Source organism: Capronia epimyces (assembly GCF_000585565.1).
Source record: "Capronia epimyces CBS 606.96 chromosome Unknown aczIQ-supercont1.3, whole genome shotgun sequence".
Classification (NCBI taxonomy): Eukaryota; Fungi; Ascomycota; class Eurotiomycetes; order Chaetothyriales; family Herpotrichiellaceae; genus Capronia; species Capronia epimyces.
In genome coordinates, this window is record NW_006912906.1 from 1,301,199 (window position 1) to 1,320,957 (window position 19,759).

General features: G+C 54.4%; 7 protein-coding genes across 7 annotated transcripts; 1 reads left to right on the top strand and 6 right to left on the bottom strand.

Moving 5' to 3' along the window:
- Positions 1-1,836: 1,836 nt before the first annotated feature.
- A1O3_03736 (uncharacterized protein) lies at positions 1,837-3,583 on the bottom strand (the record flags this gene model as incomplete). Its single annotated transcript, XM_007733871.1, has 3 exons — positions 1,837-2,236; positions 2,306-3,408; positions 3,464-3,583. The coding sequence occupies 3 exons, from the start codon at positions 3,581-3,583 to the stop codon at positions 1,837-1,839; spliced, it is 1,623 nt and encodes a 540-aa protein (XP_007732061.1).
- A 1,028-nt stretch (positions 3,584-4,611) lies between these two features.
- A1O3_03737 (mitochondrial chaperone BCS1) lies at positions 4,612-6,219 on the bottom strand (the record flags this gene model as incomplete). The annotated part of the gene is made up of 2 exons (XM_007733872.1): positions 4,612-5,994; positions 6,049-6,219. 2 exons carry the CDS (start codon positions 6,217-6,219, stop codon positions 4,612-4,614), a joined length of 1,554 nt encoding a protein of 517 aa, XP_007732062.1.
- A 467-nt stretch (positions 6,220-6,686) lies between these two features.
- On the top strand, positions 6,687-7,928 carry A1O3_03738 (uncharacterized protein; the record flags this gene model as incomplete). Its single annotated transcript, XM_007733873.1, has 1 exon — positions 6,687-7,928. One exon carries the CDS (start codon positions 6,687-6,689, stop codon positions 7,926-7,928), a length of 1,242 nt encoding a protein of 413 aa, XP_007732063.1.
- A 652-nt stretch (positions 7,929-8,580) lies between these two features.
- A1O3_03739 (uncharacterized protein) lies at positions 8,581-9,901 on the bottom strand (the record flags this gene model as incomplete). Its single annotated transcript, XM_007733874.1, has 3 exons — positions 8,581-9,372; positions 9,424-9,607; positions 9,714-9,901. 3 exons carry the CDS (start codon positions 9,899-9,901, stop codon positions 8,581-8,583), a joined length of 1,164 nt encoding a protein of 387 aa, XP_007732064.1.
- Positions 9,902-11,174: 1,273 nt separating this feature from the next.
- On the bottom strand, positions 11,175-12,650 carry A1O3_03740 (amt family ammonium transporter; the record flags this gene model as incomplete). The annotated part of the gene is made up of 1 exon (XM_007733875.1): positions 11,175-12,650. The coding sequence occupies one exon, from the start codon at positions 12,648-12,650 to the stop codon at positions 11,175-11,177; it is 1,476 nt and encodes a 491-aa protein (XP_007732065.1).
- A 1,980-nt stretch (positions 12,651-14,630) lies between these two features.
- Positions 14,631-15,461, bottom strand: A1O3_03741 (uncharacterized protein; the record flags this gene model as incomplete). Its single annotated transcript, XM_007733876.1, has 1 exon — positions 14,631-15,461. One exon carries the CDS (start codon positions 15,459-15,461, stop codon positions 14,631-14,633), a length of 831 nt encoding a protein of 276 aa, XP_007732066.1.
- Positions 15,462-17,152: 1,691 nt separating this feature from the next.
- Positions 17,153-18,346, bottom strand: A1O3_03742 (uncharacterized protein; the record flags this gene model as incomplete). The annotated part of the gene is made up of 1 exon (XM_007733877.1): positions 17,153-18,346. One exon carries the CDS (start codon positions 18,344-18,346, stop codon positions 17,153-17,155), a length of 1,194 nt encoding a protein of 397 aa, XP_007732067.1.
- Positions 18,347-19,759: the final 1,413 nt, after the last annotated feature.

Here is a 19,759-nt window from a genome sequence, read left to right on the forward strand (position 1 = left end):
ATGCAAGTAACAGATATATAGCAGGAACGCATCCAGACAAGGAACAAGATACAAGATTCCGGTATGCAAGTAACAATAACAGTAAACAGTAACAGTAACAGTAACAGTAACAGCAATGCATCCAGGTAACACAGACATATACCAGGAACACATCCAAGTGGCAGCAAGGAACAAGATACAGATCTCGGTATGCAAGTAACAATAGCAGTAACAGTAAACAGTAACGCATCCAGGTAACATAGACATATACCAGTAACGCGTGGAAGTAACAGACATACACCAGGAACGTATCCAAGTGACATAGACATAGACAGATACCAGTACCAAGAACAGTAACAGTAACCACACCTCACTCAGATCTCGCACATTCAGTCTTCTTACCTTAAAACAACCGTATCGACATCGTCCGGCTCGAGCTGCGCCTCTTCCCGTATCTGCTGGACAAGAGACCTTCGCGGCCCTGCCATTTCCAGGTCCTCCCACAGGCCCTGTGTCACAAAGGGAGTGTAGTCTTCTGGCTTCTATGAGGTGAGCCTGTGGCATTAGCCTGGCTGGTCTTAGGACTGGGTATATGTAGTAGAGTAGTAGGCGGCTGGCCTGAGCACTGGGTATGTAGTATAGTAGTAGGTGTCAAGACAGGACACAACACAGGACACCAGACAGGACACAAGACACAAGACAAAACACAAGACAGGACACAAGACAGGACACAAGACAGGACACAAGACAGGACACAAGACACAAGACAAAAGACACAAGACAGGCCTAGGAATGCGTGATTTCAACATACCCCAGACATGCCCATATCCCACAGCAAGTTCTGCTTCGTGTCGGGATGCCGCACCAGAAACGCCCAATTATACAGACGCATCCGTTCATTCGGCACGTTGGCATGCAGCTTCGACGTGTCGGCCATGAAACTGCCTCCGTCGAGTAACTGCACGGAAACGGTCGCTGTGGTCGGGGGGAGAGGTCGATGCGAGGCCGAGGCCGGAGCCGTTACAGCCATTGCAGCCATTTCTATTTGCATTGGTTTTGTATTGGCTTTCTCATGCGGTCGTCTCGTTCGGGGAAGAGTTGTCGCAACGATTGTCCGGCTCGTCTGTTGCAATGATTCTCCGGCCCGTCTGTCTCCTGGTTTATATCAGGCTCAGGCTCAATCTCAGGCTCGAAATTTGATTCGAGGTCGCATTTGGATTTGGTTTTGGTTTTGGATTCTACCGTCCCATCTTGCAGTAAGTGACGCTTCAATCTGGTCGAGTTGGGCGGGCGGGCGAGCTTCGTTTCCCCAGGTCCAGTTCGCCCACTTGATTGCCTATGCCTGTGCCTGTGCCCCGCCTCCACATTCCCCCTTTAGTGGCTTAGGCTTACAGTACGCTTTACCAGGCCTCAGGATGGCCTCCTAAGCCCCTTAGCCGTGGTCGTGTTCGTCTTGGTACAGTAGCAGTAGCTTGAGGATCGAAGATCGTAGGCCTACCCCTCCCATGCCATGGTACGCATGAAGAGATGTCAGGGTCAGGGTCAGTGCTATTTGGTCAAGGCACGAGAGGTGCAAAGTGCGAGGTGCACAGTGGGTTTCAAATGGATTTGGATTGGCCAAATACATGCGGTATTCGGTATCTTCATCTGTAGACACCACCAGTGTACTCCGTACTGACACGCACCCTGCCTCTCCTGCTCAACGAAACACAATCCTTCATTCTGCGAGCTCAACTAGACACAATCCCTTCCGTCTCGCGTGGTAGGAGGACGGTCTAGATCTGGCAGGCTACTATTCCAGAGGAATCGCAGACTTATCACTGCCAATAACCAATTACGGTTGCCGCCACTGCAAGCTCACCGAAACACAATCCCCTCCTCCTGCGACTGGTCAAAAGCTTTCCGCATCACTGCTGCGTGCTTGGCCGATCGAATCGTGATGTCGGCCGTGAATGGCTTGGGCACGCTTAAGAACCCCCGGACCATTTCGGTCTCTGGCTCGATGATCCCACCATCCGTGCCAACCGCTTTGCTGATGTTGAACCCCCAGAGAGTGCGCACAATGTTGATGTAAAGCGACCGTTCGGCCACATGCACTCCAGGACAAACCCGCCTTCCAGCCCCGTAGGTGAAATGGTCGCGTTCGTAGGGATCGTTGGCATTGATGTAATCCGCCGCCGGGAGCGGTTTGTTGAGGTAGCGGCTGGGGTCGAATTCGTCGGCGTGCGAATACAGTTTGGGATCAAAGTGGATGGCCCTGTCAAGCTCGTCAGTCCTAGTCCTCGGGCTCCGAGACAGCGGGAAAAAGACAGCAGGAAACACCTACCACCAGTTCAAGATGACGACTGACCCCTTCGGGATGAAATAGCCTTCATACCAGTCGTCTTCCGACGTGCAGTGCGGCATGCCAAACTTGTTCACCGGTCTCCAGCGCAAGACCTCCTTGACCAGAGCCCTCACGTAGGCTAGATCTTTCTCATCCTCCCATGTTGGCAGACGGTCACTACCCACAACGTGGTCAATCTCTGCCTGGGCTTTCGCCGCCGCCTCGGGGTACAGCAGCATCGCGAGCACAAAATTGTTCAGCGTGGTCGCCGTCGTTTCAGAGCCCGCTTCGACCAGCCCACCGCAGGTGTATGCTGCGAGAAGGTCGTCGATGCCAAACTTTTGCGGATTGTTGAGATAAAAGTCCTTCACAAAGCATTCGGCCGCCACGCCCTTGTCCACCTTGGTCTTGAGTTCGTCCCACAGTTCCAAGTAGACCTTGCTGTCATGTTCAAACACTCGTTCGGCCGAGGTGCGCCAGTTTCCAAGGAGAAACTGTGGCCATGCTGCCAGGGACGGAAAGCTGTCCACGGCGTGAGCACCGGGCGCAGTCATTTCCGTGAGGTTGTCCAGGATGTCGTAAATCTTCTTCACCAACGGATGCTGCCATGTCGGTAACCGGTAGCCGTAGGTCACCAGCATGATCACCGATGATGAGTACCGCCGATTGTGCTCATAGAACCTCTCCGGAGATTCAATCAGGTCGATCATGAGTTGCTTGGATTCAAAGTCTTGGATGGGTTGGTATTTGGTGGCCGTGGTCGAGTTGAGCAGAGAATGGCTTGCTTTGCGTAGTTGTCTCCATTCCGGCCCATATTGCATGAATAACTGGCGCCTCCCACCGCTCGCCACATCCTGTGCAAATGGCGCCGGGGAGCGGGATGAGTAAATGCCGGACTTCTTGTCCATCAGGTCCCGGACGACCTTGGGAGAGGACAGCCAGATATAGTCGGTACCACCAATCTTGGTGTAGAAGATGTCTCCGTATTGTTGGTGCCACTTGCGAGCTTTGCCTCTCACAAGCTCCGAGTCGGCCAGATCAAACAAGTTACCGACCAGAGGGAGGCCCTTGGGCCCAGGAGGCAGGTGTCGTCGCCGCGGGTCCTAGATTTATGAGCATGGTGTCGTGTCGTTCAAGCAAGGGGCGGGAACGACTCACTTTGAAGGTATTGGGCACAAAGTTGTACAAGACGTATGTTGGGACGACAGCCAGAACTGTAAGAGCCAACCAGAAGGCATAGTTCTCAGCCAATTGTTGCCAGAGGATGAGGATGGCCATGTTGGCGTGACAGCTTGAACCCTCGGGCAAGACTCGTCAGCAAGTGTTTCCAAAGCACTAAAACTCCTGCAGATGATCCCAAGTCTTATAGAGCCGACTGTTCGAGGCCCAGCAACATAACATACTTCCAGTTGGGGAGTTGATGTTAGCCGAGCCGTACTGAGCAGGACCGCTTTCCCCATCTGCTGATCCGCCGTGAGCATACGGCAGAACCCCCTCCCCCACATAAGGGGGTGAGCTCTCGTGAGGGATCTAGGCCACTGATGAGACTCGCCGTTTGACAGCCAAACATAACTATCCATGACCAGAGGCTTTTGTTAGATGGAGATGCATGCCGGTCGAGTGCCAGAAGTCAACCGACGACTAACACGGTGTGTGGAGAACATCTGCCATCTTGCTGGCTGGCTGATCTATGGGATTGGATGAGACCTGGGCAAGATTTCTCCAGTAATTGTGCTCGCAGACAATGCCATGGGTCTGCTATAGTCGAGACTGACTGGGATTGGTATCGAGTTGAGCGACGCCTGTCGACACTGCGGAGTGAGGGAGGAAGAGTCCGTGGCAGCCACTAGTGGTCTTTGAAGGATTTTTGCCCATGCCCAACCACCCCCCGATTACTGTTGAATTTTCTTTGACACGGTCGACACGTATCTGGGGACAATATTTCGAATGGGTCTAGGAGATTCAGGAAGATTAGCGTGGCTGTCTTATAAATATCCAGCACAGCACTGTATTAATATTAGTCGGTGACGACGAACATGTCCCCAACCCCAACCCCGTTCACGGCGTGAGATGCCCTCCAAGGAAAGTATGCTGTGAGGGATATTGTCACGCCAACAGAGGCCAGCAGATGCTTTTGTACTAGTACAGGCGAGTGCCATATTATATATACAATCGTCGCTTTGACCAGACCCTTCTTACGGCGCAGTAATGTCGCCTTGTTCTAACCATGTATGCCGAGATGTAATATTCGTCCAGTGACAGGACATTCGAGCAGAGACATCCATCCGCCGGCCGAACGACAAGTGTCAGCTTGACTGAGTGGTGCTCTCCTGCGTCGGCGTGAGCGCGCTGGGTAATTCCCCAGGGGCCAACTGCCATGCCATGTCAACCGCTCCCCGAGGGCTCTCTTTGTTGAACAGGAACAATCCCTGTAAAGCGGCCATGCTGGTTTGGCTAGTCCTGGCCGAAGCATGAGGGAGAGCTCCAATCTCCACCAGCTTGGACAGAAACTCCCGCTTGATTTCACCCTCGGGATCTACGTCGCCGTAGAAGCGATCCCAAAGCTGCGCAATCTGGTACGTGGTAGCCGGGCCCAGATGAACAGTCATGTCGACTCTGCCCGGCCGGACAAGTGCTTCGTCCAGTCGATCCACATGATTGGTAGTCAGAAAGATGATTCGCTCCTCGGCACTGCCCACACCGTCCAAAGCGTTGAGAAGGCCTGAAAAGGTCACGTTGGCCCCTTGATACCCGTCAGCTTCCACTTGTCGGCGGTTGGCGAAGGCGGCATCGACATCTTCCAAGAGAACCAGGGTCCGCTGAGGTATCACGGTCAAGAGGTGGTTCAATCGATCATCGGTGAGACCTCGTTCGCTGAGATTGAGCATGGCAATATCGTAGTTCAGGTGGCCTGCCAAGGCCTGGATAAAGGACGATTTGCCCGTGCCAGGCGGTCCATACAGCAGATAGCCTCTGCGATAGGGTATACCTCGCTCATAGTACCATTTCGACGAGGAGAGAAAGTCTTGCACATCCCCCACGATTTTCTCTTTGACGCCTTCATCCAGGATGACAGACTCGAGGGGCCGCTTGCTTCGAGGGTGTCCAAACTTGTCCCACTTCGTGCCCCATGCAGTGTATATCACCGTCTTGCCCTCGACGGATTGGGTGGCAATGTCATGCGCCTCTTTGAACAGCGACTCGAAGACGTGACGGTGCGAATAAAGCGTCGTCAGTGTGACTGTTTCCCACGGTTTCCCATCCATGGAGAACTGTTTCGATTCCCTCTGCCGGTTCACCACTATCCATGCTTTCTTGTATCGGATGACATGCCTGCCGGGGCCGGGGATCAGGACGAAATCGGTGTGAATCGCTCCGTTGGGCAGTTCTCGCTTCTCGGTCTCGATGGCAAGATGGCGCATGCCTGGCGTCAGCCGCTGAAGAACAGACTCTAGGACGCCAGTTCCAGTTCTGGACGCTGATGAACCGCCGGCAAGTTGTGTGGAGCCATTTGTGATCAGCCTTCCTCGCTCATGTAGTGTCATCCAGTATAGAAACCAAGGGTAGGAATCGTCTCGGACGTTGATCTCGACGTCGACGAGCAGGCGTCGGCGGAGAAGGGCCGCTCCATGCCGAAGTCCTCGTTGGGCGAAAGCCGCGAGCGCACCTAAGCCCGCAAGGCCAAAGCCCTTGTATCGTCAGAACCAGGGCGTACCTAGCAGGACGCGGCGGAAGCTGCTTACCGCTGTGAAGAAAGGGTTACTTGTCAACTGCGCGACCAGACCGCCATCAGACGCGGAGCCTGCGCCTGCAAACTGACGCAGCAGCTCTGCCTTGGGCGGCGCAGCTGGTGCATTCAGAGGTGTAGGAGCTGAGTTCGAGGCGACCGTGACCACTCCATTGTCGCTCTGCATCCCCTTTGCCAGTCCGTTCCCGGTAGCATCTGATCCGCAGGCTGCAAGAGTTGGCGTGGCGCGAGTGATGGATGGTATGTCACTAAAATCTAGATTACTGCAACTCTCGACTCTGTAGATTTCGACCGGCGGCGGTAAGATTTTCCTCCGGCCCGTCAGCCTTTCGTGGAAACCGCGGAGTTAAGCGGCCAATGCGTCGGGCCTGAAAATGGTCGCGTCAACGAATTAATTGCTACTATTGACTGCACCATGAAATCTCCAGGCAGCAGGCAGCAGGAATTCGAGGCGAAGGCACTTTACGGCATAGTACAATCTTAATCAGGATATAAGGATACCGTGGAGCGTTCTTCGTCCACTTCCCCCGGTTCTTCCTCTTCCCTTTCCTCATGCGCTCCTTCCTCCGCCAATTGTTCAGCAAACGAGCCGCCTTCGGAGCGCAGCCTCCATACCAGCCTCCCTTCCGAACTATGTCAACAGCCTCCATGGCTGCGACCCTCTACGCTGCCACCGTGGCGGTCCCGTCCGTCGCGGGTACAAGGCCTGAAGATGAGATCACCAAAGCAAAAGCGTGGCATGCAAGGAGTGGTGGGTTTGAAAACCCTTGGCCGTCATGGCAGATGCATTCCGCCTTCACCATAATCTCAGGCCTCATAGCCAGGAGAATCAGCGGCAAGGCAAATTCCCCAGACACGACGCCTCCAACAGTGCCAGTACACGCTCCTGTGTTCTTGTCGGAGCGGACCGCGGGCGCCTCCCTCCGAGCGACATGGCTAGGTCATGCCTGCTACTACGTCGAGTTTCCCTCTGGGCTTCGAGTCCTCTTTGATCCTGTCTTCACCGACCGCTGTTCGCCCTTCTCCTGGCTAGGCCCCAAGAGATACACCGAGATGCCCTGCCAGATCAAGGACATTCCTATCATTGACGTTGTTGTCATCTCCCATAACCACTATGACCACCTCTCACACCCGACCATAATGGAGATTGTCAAACGTAACCCGGGCTGCCACTTCTTCGTGCCTCTGGGGAACAAGAAGTGGTTCGCAGCCTGTGGGATTGAGAAATGCACCGAGTTAGATTGGTGGGACGAAGTCGACGTCACACTGGCTCCTTCCACCACTGGAGGGAAGGACGAAACATCGGGACCGACCACCGTCACCGCCGTGGACAGCCTCGAGTCCAAGACCAAGCCTTCCGCAGACTCCATCACCGCTCGCATCTCCTGTCTCCCTTGTCAACATATCTCGGCGCGAAGCATCCACGACCGCGCAAAAACCCTCTGGGCCTCGTGGTCCATCTCTTCGGGAGGCAAGTCGGTCTACTTTGCTGGCGACACGGGCTACCGCACCACCCCCAGGGAAGCCGAGGGTAAAGACGACTGGGCCGAGGAATATGCCTCACTTCCTCGCTGCCCTGCTTTCGCAGACATTGGTCGCCTCCGCGGTCCGTTTGACCTGGGACTGATTCCCATTGGCGCGTACATGCCTCGCTGGATCATGAGCCCGATGCACGCCGACCCGCGCGACGCCGTGGAGATCTTCCGAGATACCAAGTGCAAAAAAGCCCTGGGCATGCACTGGGGTACGTGGGTCCTGACGGAGGAGGATGTGCTAGAGCCGCCCAAACTGTTGAGGAAAGCCCTCGCGCACCATGCGATCCCGGAGACTGGGGTATTTGACATTTGCGACATCGGCGATAGTCGAGAGTTCTAACCAAAAGGGCTGGTTGGCCGCGACTCGATATGTACTGTACATTCTGTTTGGGATATATAAGGCGTGCGATGTTCTCATGGGGCACGGGGGCACGGGGATGCATAATCTGGCTTGGACAGGGGTAAAAATGCCTTACCCTGTATATAGTATGGGGATACTATAAGGAGGCCGGACTGGGAGGACTGTCTGATTAGAACAGGCTGGTGATGTTTCCGTAAGGTAGGAATGCAAAAGGCGTCCACTCAATGGCCTAGATCGCGTACGTTGAACCCATCTTCGCCAGTCATCGTCTATTGATGCCGGTGATTATATCCATCGAGACTCTAATTGACAAGTAGTAAAACCTCGCTCACTAATAATACTAATACAGGGGGCTCATAGGCATGCCTGCGGGCAACCATCAACCGTCAACTTGAATGCCCGTTCTTGATACTTTTTTCTTTCAGCCACTGGCAATCTCCATTCCATTGTTTCCCGCAAACCACAAGCTTCAACTTCCGATGATGGTATGGCGTGACATGGGTGGCGTCCACAGTCAGGAACACACCACTTCTCGACTCTGTGTCTCTCGAGCCCAAGCCCTCACCCTCACCTGGCACAAAGGTTCGTTGAACAAAGAAAAACCAATCCTATCATCGCAAGTCGACACTGCTCAGCTGGCCTTTCTCTTCGCTGCGGCCTTGCCCGAGCCTGCCTTTGCCGCTCTCTTCTTGGGCTTTAACACTGGTTCTGCCACGTCCTGGTCACTAACGTCTGCAGCAGACGGCTCAATCGCATCATCGGCATCTTCCTGGGGCTCTGCCTTGACCTTCTTTGCTTTCTTCGCCTTGACAGCTTTAGGTTTCGACACCAAGGGTGCATCGTCTTCGTCTAAGCTTTCCCGCTTCACTTTCTTTGCTCTTGTCTTTTTTCCCTTGGCTTCAGACTCGGCGGGGGGGACCGGGTCTTCGTCTAAATCGCCATCGCTGTCTTCTGGTTTCTTCGCTTTCTTGCCGCGGGCTCTGGCCTTGCCTTCGTTCAAGGGCTGGTCTGAATCGATAGCTGGGTCCTGCTCTTCCGTCTTGACCTTCTTTGCTCGGGGCGCCCGCTTCGTCTTCGGTTTCGTGTCCTCCGCTTCTTGTTCGTCATCGTCGGCGGTCTTCCGCTTCCGGCCTCTAGACTTCTTCGCAGGCGGGAGCGAGGCGAGATCGTCTTCATCATCCTCGGTCTTCACCTTGCGGCCCGTCGCTTTCTTTTTCGGTGGCGGCGAAAGAGCCAGATCATCTTCGTCATCCTCGGGTTCTGCCTTGACTATCTTGGCGCGGCTCTTCTTCACCTTTGGCTTGGTTGGCGTTTCCTCACCAATTGCGGCAGCTCCGTCTCCTTCTTCGACCTCCTTTTTCTTTTTGCTCTTCGGAGTGCGTTTGTTGATGCCCTTTCGACCGGGCCGATTCTTTTCTGGATCCTATGGCATTATGAGATTTGAATAGGATCCAGCCTGTTGAAGTTTGCTCACCCCCTTCCAGTCCTCATCTGCAACGTGACCGTGCAGTATTGCAAACTTGATTTTCTCACATGCTTCTGGTGGAAGTTCATCATAACCATCCAGAATCGCGGGGAGATCCTGGTCAAGATCAAGATCTTCCAGTGGACCGACTTGGTCTTGGATGTTTTTGATTTGAGCGGGTGTCACGCAGCCCCTAGCTGAATGTAAACGGGTGGAAACAGTTTGAGAGGGGATTTGGGGGAGGGGGGTTTGGGATTGGGGAGCACTTCGAGACGGGGTTTAGGGGTTTGGGGGATTACCAATGCTTCCACTTCCACGTGAAGTGTTCCTGGATTTCCACCAGGGTACCAAATCTCAGCTCATTCTTCTCGATCTTGAGACCTGCGGCCTTGCATGCTGAATTCTGGCAGCCTGACCGGGCCGTCTTGGCTAGTTCTGCAAGCCCGTTAGAACGCGTGGGGCTGGGTAATTGGCAGAAGAAGCACATCAGATATGCTCACTGACTGTCAGTAGCTAGGGATAGCGCCAAGGACGGACAGTCGATCGGGCGAAGGGGCATATGCAGTTCAGAGACGGCAAGGCAAGAGTGATCTTCAGCCCACCTCGGAAGAAGGAGGGTTGGCTTGAGAAAGGAGGGTTGCTTAAGAAAGGGGGGTTGGCTTGAGAAAGGAGTGTTGGCTTAAGATAGGAGGGTTCGCTTACCAAACCGATATGTTGCATTCGACATGCTGATGGAGGAGAGGAGAGACGAGGGTATGGGAAGGGCGCAGGTTCGAACAGAAGTAACGTAGCAGATGAACAACCCTTGGCCTGCGATTTAGACAGCCCAGGAATGTCTGAGGGCGCGCTCTTGGATCTTGGATCTTGGGGTGGATGCTTTGTGAGGGAAAGGGAGAAGGAAAAGGGAGAAGGGAGAAGGTAGAAGGGTCAAGCTTGGTTGTGGGTGCCTTTGAGTTGTTTGCGCGGCAGGCAGAAACGCGTGAGGTCAACCACGGGCAGGAGGCAGTTACTGCGACGCAGCACTGTATAACTGCAACAACTGCACAACTGCACAACTGCGACAATTGCGACAATTGCACTTTGAAGCAGGCGCGGTGATTCAAGATAGGTAGGTACCTGACCTTCGATGAATAGTACCTAGGTAGTTGTGTACGGATACATAGGTAGGGAGAGTGCTAAGTTGAAACGCGTAAAGGGGCGCCAAGGCCTAGGCTATGATATCATCTCAGCCTTGCACGACTTTCATGTCCACCGACCAGGTACCTGTCTCCCTGTACGGAGGTTTAGGAGTAGTCTGTGTTGCATACCTAGGTACTATCTAATACCTAGGTACTATCTGATACCTAGATACTATCTGATACTGGTACCTAATCTTGTACCACCATATAAGGTCGTTGCTACAATCTGACGCGCTCGTTCTGAACATCTTACTCCATATATCTTGTATCTTCATTCCCCTTATCTCTCATCGTACCTACATAGTACACACGCAACAAACCATCGACGAAAGAAAGCGCCTGCTCAAATGTCTGAGTGAGCCACGGGTGGTGAGGACATCTATTTGGAAAGGTCCAAGTCTGGTCTCGTTCCATGCCTGCAGCCAGCAGCCTGCAGCCTGCCTCTCTACCAATTAGCTGCCTCGATCAGCCGGGCTGCAGACCCTTCCAGCCTTCTCGTGGGCCCAGATCTGACCACTGACCACTGACCACTGACCACTGACCACTGGCCAGGCCACTGCAGATAACTCACATACTCACATATCATGCTTGTTTGGTTGTTTTGGGGACGCTTCCACCATTTCCGCCAGCGACTCCCTCCTCACTACTGATGTCATGCGCGGCGTCCTGGCCCTCAAGCACACGGCCTTGTTCCTCGTCGCGGGCCTTGACGTTTTGGCCATAGGAGGCGTTGAAATCGTGCAGGCCGTCATGGAAGAAGGCGTATGGCAGCTCCCCGTGGACCTCGGCGTCGCCGATCAGCAACTGTTCTTCGCTGTACCGGAGAGGAATCCTCAGGACGTATTTGATGAACAAACAGATGGCACTGGTCCAGAAGATGTTCCAGCCAATGACGAAGAGGAAACCGACGATCTGAACCCAAACTTGCCGGCCATTTCCGTCGATGGCCCCTCCAGTGGGAGCGAGAGCAAATGCGGCCGTTCCCTCACTTGTTGCGAATAGGCCGGTGAGAAAGCCGCCGAGAACGCCACCGACCAGATGGGTGTGAAAGTCTCCGACGACATCATCGCTAAATTCAAGGAACCATCTCTGCTTGCCGAGAATATTCATCGACATCCACGGAATGATCCCAGAGCAAAGCCCGATGATGACTGCCCCCCAGCCAGCAACGAAGCCTGCCGCCGGAGTGATGGCGACAAGACCCGTAATGATGCCTTGCACCGCGCCAATGACCGCTGGCTTCTTGAAGAAGATCAAATCCAGGCCAGTCCAGGTCAACATGCTCATGGCCGTGCAGATGTTGGTATTTAGCACAGCGGCGCCCGCGTCCGGCGAGGCCGTGTACGGATCACCACCGTTGAAGCCGTTCCAACCGAGCCAGAGAAGCCCCACTCCCGCCAGGGCAAGGAGGACGTTGTTGGGGTAGAACTCGGTGCGATCGCGCGGGTGTCGTGGTCCCACCCAGTAGGCCATGACAAAGCCGGCGGTGCCGGACGAGACGTGGATGACATATCCTCCCGAATAGTCCAACACGCCCATTTGGTACAGGAAGCCGCCTCCCCAGATGCTGAACGCGCCCACGACATAGCTGAGAGTGAGCCACAAAGGCACGAAGACCATCCAGGCGAGGAAATTCATTCTTGCCAGTCCCGCGCCGGCGATGAGGACCAATGTGATGGCCGCGAAGACAAATTGGAAGTATACCATCGTGCTCATCGGGTACGCTGCCTGCAGCCCGGCGGCGGGCAAGTTGGCCTGGATGAGTTCATAGTTCATTGGCACTGCTGGGCCCGGAACTCCGACAAAGGGCAGCATCTGCTTGCCGAACCCGGCCTTGTACGCCCAGACGACCCAACAGATCAGGACAGCGGCAAAGGCGTACAGCGCCATAAAAGCGGCGTTGATGGCCCATTTTTTCTTCACCAACCCGGCGTACATGATCATCAGCCCGGGCACAGACTGCAAGCCGACCAAGGTGGCCGCGGTCAATTGCCAGGCATTGTCGCCATTGTTGAGCCAGTCTGGCGCCACGAGGTCGTCGGGGTTCCAATTCGGCATCTTGGCGGATCACCCCGGACCGTCAATCAACCGCGCTGTGGGGTGAAATCAGAGTTGGTAGAGAGCGACCGCTTTGGGGTGAAGGCAGAGTTGGTAAGGAGCGAGTTCAAGAGCGCAGTGGAGTCCGCTGGTGGTGTGGCTTGGGAACTGCACTGAACCGAACTGAACTGAGCCAGCGCAGGAAGACGCGTCGAAAAGCTGGGCGAGCAGTAGGTCTTTTAAGGAAGCCAGGCAACGCGCATCAGAGCTGGCGGAGCTCGCCCTGCTCACCCAGCTCTCGACTCATCACCCTGGCGTGGTTCTCGCCTGGCACTGGCATGGGACGGACTGGGATTCAAGCGATATCACTCGATCCAACTCGTCATGATTTGCCAGATCATACCTAGGGATCCTCGGCCGGGAGCCCAGCTCGACATTGGAGGGGCGCATAGCTTCAGGCGGAGGTCCGATCCAGGCACCAGCATGGCCATGGGAGACAGCTTCGAAGGGATGATAGGGCCACGAAGCTCGCTTGCTTATCAAGACCGCACACACCCACTACGAGATTGAGTTTGCCAGCATTCCAAGAGGGTGGACTGAGGTCCCAGTCAGGCTGTTGACTCGCGAACATGGGGGAAGTCTGGGGAAATGCGACCAATGGTGGAGACGGAGCTTATCAGTGCTTGGCATGGCTCGGCCGCACTGCTTAACCCTGGTAAACTCTGCTAAGCCTCGTTGGGGACAATGCTTAGCACCCTGGCTCACCATCCTGGCTCAGCTTCCCCTACGGACTACTAGCCAGCAAGTCTTTGCTCACCCACCAGGATCACCCCCGACCCTTATCTATCAAATGCATGAGATCGACCGCTCCACGTGTGACACAACCCACGGGAAGAGGCGATGTCCAGTGGCATGATGACACCCACCGCCGCCGGCTCGGAGGCCCCTTGAATCTGTAACGAGCAGGCACGGCCAGTGGTCAGTGGTGGACTCGATCAGCGGGAGCTTGAAAAAGCCGTCTTATCTTCGTCCTCTAAGGCGAGAGGGACAAATAACGATGTGTGGTCGATTCTCTGCCTCGTGCTGCGGCAGGACCCTGTCCGATCATGTGTCCCCCTGCTGCAGACCGCGGGGGTGCAGGCCAGGTTCAGCAACACCAAGCCGAGTTCAAGGCTCATGCAACTATCCTTACCATTGGATGGTGGACTTCTTTCTGTCAACAGTGACTTGAGCAGGATGACATTCGCCTCGAGCCTCTGCACCTTCCGTGAGGATGGGAACTTCGGTCGACTGAGATCGGGTCCGGACGAGACTCGAGATGTTTCTTTCTTCTTTTGGGCGAGTCGACCTCGTCTCGCCTGCCGACTCGCCTGCCACACACTTGGAACTAATCTCCCTCAATATGTGCTGAAAACGTCGTCGATTTAATGGTGAGCCACAGTGGTCACTACTCCTCTTTGCAAGCAGCAAATACAATTGCCTCGATCTGCATACCTTGCTGACTCCCGATGTTGACGGGGACGGGAGAGCCTTTTCGCGCGAGGCCAAAGAACCCTTGAAATGGAGCAGCGGGTCCAGTCGGATGCTCCTTCTAGATTCTGATCTAGTCTAGGCTGGGAGATACATGAGAACACATGAAGATGTGAGGAGTTTCTGATGGAGGTTGGAGCCGGAGCATGGCCAACCCCTTTCTGTGGAGATTGAGGGTCTCGGCTCGACCTGGGTCCCTGGGCTCTGGGAGATATTGAAGTTACTGAATTAAGATCACCAATGAAGTTGCATCGAGTCGAGATAACGTTCGAAACACTGCGAAATCGCTCGATTCTTTGGATTTCTTTGAATTTGACTACCGCTGATTCGTCTGCAACTTGACTGCTCAGTCCGACGAATAGGATGAGTACTGTGCCCTCAAGTCCTAGAGGTGTTGCGGCAGACGGTCTCTTGACTTAACTAATCTGTGGTCAAAAAGCTTCAAACTTCTCGTATCGTAGTTCGGTCAGCCTACCCTAGGTACTTGTTGAACCAATCGATGCCCTGTTTCTCCGCATCGTCCATGGCCTTCTTGTCAGCGTCAGAGCTCCAATCACTCCGCAGCGCAAACCCATGAACCTGGTCATTATAGATCTTGACTTCAGTCGGCACACCCGTTTTCTCAAGCGTCTCTTTGATCTGCTCAACCGACTTCAAGTCGAGCAATGAATCCTTTTCGCCGACAGCAAGGCTGACCGGTTTCGCAACAGGGACCAGGTCGCTGGGAATTGAGAGTAAAGACGGATGACAGGCATATGCGGCGTCGACGCCGCCCTTTTGGTCCTCCTTGCGAGCATGGGCTTGCAAGATGGCATAGCGGCCGCCCCAGCAGAAACCAATGGCGCCTAATTTCCCGGTTCCATCAATCTTTCGTACAGCATCAATGAATCCAGAAATCAAAGGCTCCGCGACACCTTCGCGGTGTTTGGCCAGCCACGGGCCCAGGGTGGCCATCACATTAACCGTCTCTTTGGCCTTGGCCAGTAGGCCTTCCTGCTCCTTGACCTTCAGTGGTGGCTCGACATCCTGCAGGAACTCGATGGGCAGTGAGTCGCCCTCGTGCACGTCCGGGATGTAGCAGTAGAACCCGGCCTTTGCGTACTGGTCTGCCAGCAGGCGGACGTTTTTGAATTTCCAGCCGAATATGTCCACAATAAATACAACACTCTTGGACTTGGACTTGTTCTCCGGTTCGGCAATGTACGTAGGCAACCCGCCGATTGTGGCTTCGTGTCCACGCGGAGTTCCGCTGTGCACGGCGCCAGAGACGCAACAAGCGCTAAGGCCGATTTCGGTAGTCATGTTGGTGATGGCAGAGGGATGACCGTTCTGTGAGGGTGGAGGACGACTTACGATAGGATAAGACGTGGAGAGATGTGTCTCAGAGAATGTAAGAGGTGAGGTTAGGATGGGAGGGGAAGTAGCTGGGCTCGTTCTCGTTCAAGTTTGTTGACTCGGGCCGTGGGCTTTGGACCTCGCAGCAGCTTTATGAAAGAGAAAGAAATGATGGACTAGAAGCTAGAAGCTGGTCAACGGCATCAGAATCAGAATGAGCTAAAAGCGAGTACTTTGGTCTTGGGCCGAGGACTGATGACTTCATGTTCGGCTGAGGTGCGGAGGAAGATGTTTGGCATGCGGGGTCGTGCAATGAATCCAACGCAGCGCCGCGCCTGGTCGACCGGTACTCGTACATACAGATTCCAGAGTAATAATACTCCGTAAAGTAAGCGTTATATCCTTGCGGGCTCCTAAAGTCTAAGGGGCTCAGGCTCCTAAGGCCTTGCCCGGGGGAGGCCTGGCATGCATCAGCCTCGTGTCTGATGTCTGATGTCTGACGTACGGAGTCCAGATTACTTACAAGGTATGTGCTCCGGATAGGAGGTGCTCTTTACGCTCGCCATGTGATCAACAGGAGCGTCTTCCGTATGCGCAGGCGCCTACGATATCTGGAGACTTCCTCACGGCGGCGCTACCGGATTGACTCCAGATAGCACAATGGAACCACCTAGACAACCTATGCAACCGACACAACCCACACCAGCATCAGCAACACGACTCGCGCAATCAACGCAGTCAACCCCTCCCAGACGAGTCTGCACCGCCCCCGACAACGACTGACGCGCGATCAACGCCCAGATATCCTCCTTATGCGCGAGCTTGGCCATTCCTATGAGTTCATCTCCAAATACCTCCACGTCACGCAACACGCCGTACAATATACCTGCACAAGCATCGCGAGTCTTTACGCCACAACATGGCCGAGCCGGAAGGCGGCCTCGACTCTCCAAAGAAGAGGTGGACAGGCTTGAAGAGCTTGCAAGGAATACAGGAGGAAAAAGGCGCCTTAATCATCGTCGACTGGCTGAGGTGCTCTAGCCCGGAGGCGGCATCGGTGAGGAATCGGTCAGGCACGCCTTAACGCAGCGCGGCCTCGACAGGTATCATCAGGGTCTTAGCATGCTACTTCGGAAACCTCCCCACAAAAGGAAGCCTAAAGGAGCGCCTCGCACCATAGATTCTGGAGAAGTAGAGAAGTAGGGCAGGAAGTCGGACGACCAGGGCGGTGCCGACGCTTCTGGCCTGGTTGGTCAAGTATTTGCAAACACATGATCCATGATGGCCTACGTAGCCCCCACGCCACGACGGGCAGGATGCATGGCTGATTGGCAGGTCTTGACTCATGAATGGGTGTCTCCAGCAATCTCTTGCGAACACTGTAGACATGGGAGAGTCTCCAAGCGAGTATCAGCACCAACCTAGAACCCGGTGACCGGGAAACTTGTCAGCCGTGGTCAGAGTAGTCCGTGTACACCAGACTGATCACTTCTGCTGGCTTTCCCTTGTGGATGCATCAGGAAATATGTGTAAGTCTGCGGCTTTCGCCCGGGGAGCTCTATCAAGACTTCCCAAAAGAAGGAGGATAGTGCCACACGAACTTAGACGGCTTTGGTCCCGACTATAGGAATTCCTTTAGACGAAGACTACCACACATGTCAAAACACCCCCCCGTCATCCGCTGTTAGCACGTTAACATAGCCGTCCATATGGCATCGAGCCGTCCTGATCAAGTTGGCACTCTGGACGTTGCCATGTTCGATGGCCGCTCCCACTTCCAAAGTGCCCGAAGGATGGCCGATGACCGTGTTGGAAGGATGCAAGTGCCTGGACAAACGGCTTGGAATTGTACCATCCATTTTGCAGGCCACGCCTAGATTGAGCGCGAGCGTGACCGGAACGGCTTTGTGGGCTTGTTCCATGGACAGAGCCTGGCAGGCAATGTCTACTCCGTCCTCGATCGCTGGAAAAAGAAGGACAATCTTCGGGATGCTGCTGATGTTCGGGTCAAGGCCCATCATCTCGGTGCCTCTCCTTCGGATCAGCTCTAGCTTCTCCAGCAGCTTCGGGTCTGTATTGAGGTCATCCGGTGAGGCATCTGCGCGCCAACCAACGTCCCTGCCGTCGATGAAAACACCGGGATTACTGACATCGACAAGGGACGCTTGAATGACCTGGTCTCCAATCTTGATCTGGTCGACAGCGTTGCCGGTCGGTAACGCACTTCGGGTCTTGGAGCCCGCAGGATTCAGGAATGACAGCGTAATGGTGGATCCCGTGCCAGGGACGCCGTCGATAGAACACTTTCCCAGCTCGAGATATTGCCAGACTCCATTGGAGCGACGCGTCTGGAAGTTGGACTGAATGATTTTCTTTGTGTTTGTGTTTCTCATCCTCATGGTGACGGTTCCGGCATCGCCCTGGTGGACTGTTTCAGGCACGGTCCGGTACAAGCCAGCATTGAGCGCAAAGGGCCCAACTGCGGCGGTGAGGTTGCCACAGTTGCCCGCCATATCCAGCTGCCCATCCTTGACGCCTATCTGGAAGAAGGTGTAATCGATATCCGCACCTGGCTGGGTAGACGGACCAACGACCATGGCCTTGCTCAGTGATGATATTCCACCTCCCATGCCGTTGAGCTGCCTGCCGTACGGGTCTGGTGACCCCATGATTGCGGAGAAGAAGTCCTCCATCCTCTTGAACTGAGCAGTGCTCGACGGCTTACCCGAGTCCAGAGTCGTCTGAAGCCATCCAGGCAGGTCTAACTGGTTAAGGAAGACGCCTTTGGACGTCCCGCCCCGCCAGAAGGACGCTTTCACGGCACGCGGGAATGGAGATGGAGAGGACGACATTGTTCGCTTCTTTGCCGATATGTCACCGGCCACCCGTAGACTGTCTCGACCGACACGGCATAATGTTTGTAAGTGGCGTGGGATGGAAGGATTCGCCCAGTGCGGTCCCGCTAGCATAGTTCACAGCAAGACAGCCGTGAAGCAGCCGCAAAGGCCACCGATTTCGACGAGCGGGATGGAACGCTACATGTGGCGTACGGAGCAGGCAGATGCCGAGGTCGGGATCGTAGCATCTACTCCGTACTACGACTTACCACCCGTACACTTTTCTCCGGGGCGAGATCGAGTCTTGGCGGGCTAGGCGAAAACAGTCTTTCCTTCAGCCCCCTGAGCCTTGGGAGCCCTCTCGCCTCTGCCAAAGCAAAGATATGCCGTCTCCTGTTCCCTTGTCTTAGACTTTCGGATATCGGGCCCAACTAGAGACTACCCACACATAACTCTCAGGATGTGAAAACGACACGGGAACAAGACTGTTGTCCCATTCCGGCAGTCCTGTGCTCACCAACATTCACTCTTGAAAGGATGCATCCTTAAGATTTTCGACATCCATGGACTCATGGACTCAAGGACTCAAGGAGCCCCAGTATATAGCAATAGATATCCCAGAAAGACGGACTGGTCTGGTACTTCCGCTCGCTGCGAAGGAGGATGAGATCCTTCGCATTGTTGCGCAACATTTGAGCATGCACCTGAAGGCCTGCAAACTTGCAGAGAGTGATGACTGGACCCAAGGCCATAGTCCGCACAAATGTCTCCTTGAGGCTCTCTGCTAAAGCATTAGAGGTGTAGCTTTCCAGCAAGACAATCATCGTGCTTTCCTCTTCCCAAGAATCCAGCAAACCCTCTCAACATGAGCAGAAGTAGCAGATGAGATGCTTCGCGTAGAACACGGCTTCTGTCCATTGAAACTTCCCAGCCCAGCCACTCATCCTAGCAAGGGATCAGCGGCCAACCAGAGACGTCGATGCCTAACGAAATGTTTAGGGTGACATAGTTGTTAGGGAAGTTTCTGCAGCAGAAAAGGCTATGGTCGTCATCTTCCATCGAAGTCTCGATGGCAACAGTCAAAGAAATTGCTCAGTAGCGCAGAGTATTATAAGGCGCCTCAAGTCGTCTGAATCGCCCAGCCCAACGTGTGGGCCAATCGCAGCTTGAATACACGCTTTGCTATATTTTGAGAGAATCGTACTGAGGCAAGTCTCTCTTGATAGCGCTTCCGTTATCGGTTGATCAGGGTCAGGCGAGGAATGGTTGACCCAAGGCTGATGGTTCTTCATTGCAAGTCTGTAACTTTCCTCTTCATATGCTAGCCATACGGTCTGGCTACAGGGTAATGGCATGTTGAGAATGAGGTCATCGCTCAGCGGTTCATAGTAGGGCGAGGTCTTTGTTGTCCTCGGATCATAATTGTTA